Here is a 6,129-nt window from a genome sequence, read left to right as displayed (position 1 = left end):
AAAGAAAATCCACTTCACCAGGTTTATCTTGTCATCACGGTGGGGAGTCAAAACTATTATGGTGGAAGCTGCAAGTGCAATTGATTGATACGATGCGTTGAGCTCAGTAGCTGAAGGTTTTGCAGAAGGTAAATTAAAACACTTGGGACCAGTCCATGATAAAGATTGTCATTCTCACCAATACAAAGATTTAAAGATGGTAAGGGGGGACGCGGAATTATAAGTGAAAAACTCCTTTTCATCAAGCACAATTAATATAGAAACAAGCTATCAGTTTTGAAAAGAGAAAATCAAGTGTGTATTCTGATTTAATTTTATGTAATAAAACAATTTAGTTATGCTGCACCACATACTCCCCAGAGGCCAAAATACAAAGAAGATATACACAAAATGAAGTAAAATATAAGAGTTCTATTGAAAACCTCCATTCTCGAGGACTGGCTGAGTTCTAGTTACTGTTGCAGAAGGCATTTTACTGCTACCGACCCATCTGCTATCAAAAATTACACCTTCATCAGCTTGTCTTTCCATTGCTTGAATCCTTTTTGTCTTCAAAAGTCTGATAAATACCAACCCGAAGTAAGCAGTGAAAATCAGACCAGAAGACCCAAGCACAACCCCTATCACCCATGGATACCATGGCCTGTGCTTCCTTTTCAGTCGAACAACAACAGAGAAATGGCCCTCATCTGAGGTATAACATACATTGGGCAAGATCATGTCACTGAAGTGAACTGTCCCTTTAGTGCTGAAAGCTACACATCTTGCTGCAGTTGATTCCATCCCATCAGGGAATTTCGGGTTGGAGAAATGAATTGATATAGGCTTCCCCATTGTATCAAGGCTGATATTTCTTAGGCTTTTTGCTCTAGTATTTGATGCATCAAAAACCATGAAACCAACAACAGAAGTGATCAATGAGTAACCTGAAACCTTGTAGTAGTGAGAAGACCAGTTGCCGAGGTTCTGATAAACTATTGCCAGTCTTCTCACATGAGGAACTGGGACGGTCCTGGATGGGATGTGAAAGCTGCTTAGAGTAGCTCCTTTTTTCCACAATGTCCGGCTTCTGATGCGAGCAATAGAAACTTCCATACCTGAGAGATTAGCAGGAAGACTAGCTTTGTATAGAGCCCCAGTGTGAGGCCTGTGTCGAACCAGTGCTCTGAAAGCAAAATCCTGAAGAAACATATCCAGGGAATCATTGGAAAAGTTGTCTAAGCTATGGACAGAGGAAGAGAAATACAAGCTTAAAACCAACCAGAGGACTGTCAAACTCATGCTGGATTCCTGGTAATGATGCACAGTGTCTAAAGGCCTTCTCTCATCTTTTCAACATGAACAGATAGCAAGTGGAATATAAGAGAAATGCAGGAAGGATTATGAGGAAGGATTTATGCTATTACTATTAAAGAAAATAGATTTAAAGGCATTGTTGAATGATGATGCTTTTCTACAAAGTGATAAAGCATGCTCTTAAAGGGGTCCCAAAGGGAAAGGACTAAGAAGTCATTTGCTTCTAACAAAGTTTTGCATCTTTAATTAACCTACGTGGCCCGTTAAAGAAAATTTGCAAAGGCAATGATTATTTTAATCCCCAACCATTCAGTCGAGAGAGTCGTGCACGTCTAATTTTGACGTGTTGACTTAATCGAATATGGGTCTGGTACCTACATGCAATTCAAGTCCCCATTAATCATTAAGGTCAATTCGGTGTTGAAGGAAGACAGAGAGAGAGAGAGGGTCTTAGCCCGTCGATTGCGGGGAACAACATTAGTATTCTGTACTAAAAGCATGCGCTGATAGCTCTCCTCTCCTCACATGGATGCTATCTAACACATCACATGACAGATTGAGCACTTTGATTGATATTTAAGAAACATGCTTTGAGTGTCATTAATCAGTCATAACCATGCGAAAGAAACCCCAAGGCCAAATTAACATAGACTCCGATGGAAAACCAAGTTGTGTGTGTCAGAAATTTGAAGTCAGTTGTGGAGCCTAGTTCATGGGAACTGGTTTGAAGTTAGAACGAACAAGATGGGCATTGCAGGGGGAGGAAATGTTTCACCTCATGATGATTGTTGGTACAAATTTGTTGTCGTGTTACCCTTTTCACCGGCATTAGTAAATCTGTTGATCAGATGCCAAAAAAGTGAATTAGGTTAACACCTTTATCATAGAAACGTTTGCCCTTTTTGCAGTATAATTGAGAGTTTGAAACTCTGACTAACAGTGAAAAAGATACGTTATGAATGGCATCTGCTAAGTTTAAACGGTCGGGAAAGCATTCTCTTCTGACCCCCCTCCCCGCACTTGAAGTATTTGCATATAAGCACTTGATAATAATATTATACATAAAACATAAAATAAGATAAAATTATTCAAAATTTTGAGATGATTCATAAGGCATTTACATAGATTTTACTATCAGCAAGAAGCAAAAGGATTGGAATCAGTTAAACTGATCTAGGCACATGGAACGCTATAAAAAACCAGCTACCATAAACTCACTGTCTAATGGTGAGTTCAGCCCTGAGATGCAGGATGCCATTTATAAAATAAATGCTATCATCGGCCATGAATGCTGTCCATGGGATACCAAACAGGTTGCGGTAGCCAACAGCCTTTCCTCCTGTGAAAGTGTAGTTCCCTTTATACTTACTTACATAATCCTCAGTTGGCTTTGACCTTGCTGCAAACTCATAGTCAACAGCAAAAGTAACAGATCCCTTCTCCTGCATTCCCAAAAACAGCCCAAAGCAGTGAAAGGAGCTTTGCTGGTCCATGTTGCAATGAGCAGACAAGAAAAATCCTTGCCCGCCTAGGTGAAACGCCTGTGAATAAACCCTACCAGCAGGAAACAGATGCACACACTCCTCACGCTTCAGGTCCAGGTACACAACACACTGCTGCCGCGGCATTTCAAACTCTACAACCTTGACTGGACGGTACTTGTAGGCCCGCTCCACAAAGCGACGATAAGGGGCATTGGCTTCCTCTGCTGCATGAGCGCGTTGTCGGTATGGTGTCTCAGCCTTGAAAAAAAGAGCCTCAAGCACAACCTTGGATGCCAGTTCCGGATCAAAGTCATTGCAGGTTAAAACCTTTTTCAACTTTCTGCAAGTCATATATGGAAAACGAATTAGGCGACCAAGGCGTGTAGCAAGAACATCACGTCGTTCCTCCAGTTTTGGGTAATGAGTCCGAGCCCACTTCAGCACAGAGTCATAAACAGCATCCTCTGAAGCTACCTGGAGATCATCACTGGAAAATACTGCCTCTATACCTGCAAGAGGCAAATTGAGTACCTCCTCCTGGAACCTGACAAGAAAACAGTTAGTGAATCCATGATTTAGGAAATAACTAAAAAATAGACCAAAAAAAAAACAGTCAAGGAGACGTTGAAACTAATATTACAAATTTTGCCCTCCAAACAGCCAACATCCATATCAAAGTTATTGAACTTTACTCGGCTAAATATACACATGCTATAAAAGACTGCATTTTTGCCCCATCCTTTTTCCTGAAGAAGATAGCAAATCATGCAATATATATCCATCCACTAACATTTTAAAGAAGAATGCCCACTTTTTTGGACAAGGAAAAACTAAATAACAAAACCAAATAAATATCATCATAAGGATGCTGCACATTCATGAATAAGTAATAAAAGAAAAAACCCTTGCTGTTACTTAAAGAGATTACTCAAAATATAAATACTGGATTAATATTGTGGATAATAGTGGTGCTCACTTGGTCACATCCTTGTATCTGTCAGCAAGAAACTGCTTTGCTGCATCTGTCAGTGGCTGTACAGCTTCTGCCAGTAAAACACTAGAAGGAAGGTCCAAATACAGTAAGGCAGATTCGCAGGTCATAGGCAGGTTCCGCAACAATCGACTACAATATCTCATGCAAGACGCAACCTCAAATTTATCAGCAGCCATCAACACATCTAGCAAGGCCGTAGGTATGGTTGTTGATAGGGTGTTGCTATACATAAAACTAAGCAGGTCCATGAGAGCTGTTTCTTCTGCCCAGAGAAAAAAATATAACACACAGTATTAGTCAAATTTACTTAGTCAAGAACAAAGTAACGACTTATAAAAGAATATAATGACCTTTAGACACGATCAAATGCAGAAATGAACCCACAAAATTTAACCAGTTCCCACGTTGAAACAGACCGAGATCATGGCAATTCATATCAATATGGGGAAAAAGAAGACAGAAATGATCAATAACAGGACACGTATTCCAGCACTTACCAGAAGCATGTATCCGGAGTGTCACATGTCGCTGCTCTGACTCCCTCATTCCATTAGAAAACAACTGCAAGAAGAGGCACAAACTGATAAGTCAATCATGACATCCAATAAAAAAACACAAAGCAACAGACCAACATCTCCACACCTTATAAAAAAATGGACTTTTTGCTGCTAAAATTGGAGAACTAATATGTATGGTCTTGACTCTAAGAACTGATGAACAATCCATGTTCCAAGATGAATCATTGCTAGGAGTGGCATCATTCCCTACAAAAGAATCAAACGGGTCTCAAGGTTCATTCCTTGCAATTAAACAATAACTAATATTGAAATCACAAAACAACTCTACATACAGTTATTATCGTTAAAATAAAAAAAGCTTTAAGCAAGCAAGACACCATTTTTGCCAAACTTATAGGCCCTATCTTATTGCTACATTTCCGACTACCTTTTTGTTTTCAAATACAAAAACTTACGGAGAATTACAAATGTACTACTTTGTGAATAACAAAATCCATAATTTTACTTCTACCCATTTGCTCATTTCTATCAAATACAACTTCGTTTTTACTCTTTCGTGTTGTTCTTTTAGCAACTTATGAAGAAGCAAAAACATAAATAACAAAAGGCAACTAGCAAAAGGAACAAAAAACGACAATATGAAGGAACCCAAGAAGTTTAAGTTAGCATAAAGATTAAGTCAAAAGAATGCCTTAATTAGTGTGTATATATTAAAAAAAAAAAAAAGTCGGCAAGCATTTCATCTCATGTAAGTACCAATTTGATTGGAATTCAATCCAACATCGGTAGGGGACCCTTCAATCATTGCCACAGCCTCTTCATCTTGATTTTCATATGTCACACCATCCTCCGTGTCTGGCATGTTACAATTTAAAGTTTGCTCCTCACGTTGTCCAACAACATCTGCACCTGAAGGGCAAAATCGTCGAACTAAAATTATTACATTGTTAGAATTAACAAGTAATTCCAAATGATTTAGTAGAAAAACAGACCATTTTCTTTCTTGATATCTTCCCTCCGCCTCTTTCTATTACGGGCCCAATCAGCTATGGAGGAGCAACCGTCACCGTCGGCTTTAGTCTCGCGCAAATCAGGCATGATCTCGATCCTCAAGACCCGATCGGAGAAATTACTGTCGTTGAAAGCAAACCCGAAGTCCGAGTCTCCAGAACCCGACCCAGATGCTTCGCCCGGTGAGAAGTCCGAGTCCATAATCGTTCGCGGATCGAAAAGATCAACGTTCGGCACTCTCATGCCCACACCCTCCACACCCTTAATTACAACAAAACACAAAACAAAATATAATACTACCGATAATCTCCCAGGGTGTTTTGAAAATATCAATCAAATTTCGAAGAAATGGAGGAAAGAAAATCGTATGTTCGACACCTGAAAGGAAACGCTGTCCTAGTTTCCGAGTTTGTAGTTGTTTTTGAGTTGTCTGTTCGGTGCTTCCTTATGTTGTTGTCGTTGTTTTTTTTTTTGATATCCATGTTTCTTTCGTTCGTATGCTACGTGGCAATCAAAGAGTGGGTATCACAAACTAACCGCCTTTTCAACATGTTTCTCTTCTCGGTCGGATTTATTGCTGCAACTTAGACGCCAAGTAGGAAACGCAAATCTCCCAACTTGGGTTCTTGCCATTTATTTTTGGTTAGTCCCCTTTCTAACTTTTTTTATTTTCTTAATGGAAATAAGCCAATTGTTGAACTTAAAATTGAAATTATATTTAATAAAAAATACTACTAAAATAGAAAAAGAAAATACCACGGGAGAGACAAGTTGATGACTTTTTACCTATGACCATATGGCAGGTGCATAGTTCGGATAAGACCTG

The 6,129-nt window shown here is 39.3% G+C and overlaps 2 protein-coding genes across 4 annotated transcripts; both read right to left on the bottom strand.

The window, feature by feature from the left end:
- On the bottom strand, window positions 288-2,140 carry LOC18606634. Of its 2 annotated transcripts, none has more exons than XM_018117336.1 (2): window positions 2,072-2,140; window positions 288-1,179 (listed from the first exon to the last, which is right to left on the bottom strand). In XM_018117336.1, exons 1-2 carry the CDS (start codon window positions 2,123-2,125, stop codon window positions 412-414), a joined length of 822 nt encoding a protein of 273 aa, XP_017972825.1. In that variant the 5' UTR covers window positions 2,126-2,140; the 3' UTR covers window positions 288-411. The 2 variants fall into 2 exon arrangements, with proteins under 2 accessions (XP_017972825.1, XP_017972826.1); XM_018117337.1 differs by lacking the exon at window positions 2,072-2,140 and adding an exon at window positions 1,262-1,451.
- On the bottom strand, window positions 2,335-5,927 carry LOC18606633 (BTB/POZ domain-containing protein POB1). Of its 2 annotated transcripts, XM_007040350.2 has the most exons (7): window positions 5,682-5,927; window positions 5,285-5,564; window positions 5,049-5,201; window positions 4,417-4,538; window positions 4,272-4,335; window positions 3,757-4,036; window positions 2,511-3,324 (listed from the first exon to the last, which is right to left on the bottom strand). In XM_007040350.2, the coding sequence occupies exons 2-7, from the start codon at window positions 5,544-5,546 to the stop codon at window positions 2,511-2,513; spliced, it is 1,695 nt and encodes a 564-aa protein (XP_007040412.1). In that variant the 5' UTR covers window positions 5,547-5,564; window positions 5,682-5,927. The 2 variants fall into 2 exon arrangements, with proteins under 2 accessions (XP_017972823.1, XP_007040412.1); XM_018117334.1 differs by lacking the exon at window positions 5,682-5,927 and having other exon boundaries at window positions 2,335-3,324; window positions 5,285-5,546.

Source organism: Theobroma cacao, chromosome 3, assembly GCF_000208745.1.
Source record: "Theobroma cacao cultivar B97-61/B2 chromosome 3, Criollo_cocoa_genome_V2, whole genome shotgun sequence".
Lineage (NCBI taxonomy): Eukaryota > Viridiplantae > Streptophyta > Magnoliopsida > Malvales > Malvaceae > Theobroma > Theobroma cacao.
This window is presented reverse-complemented; position numbering and strand designations above follow the sequence as displayed.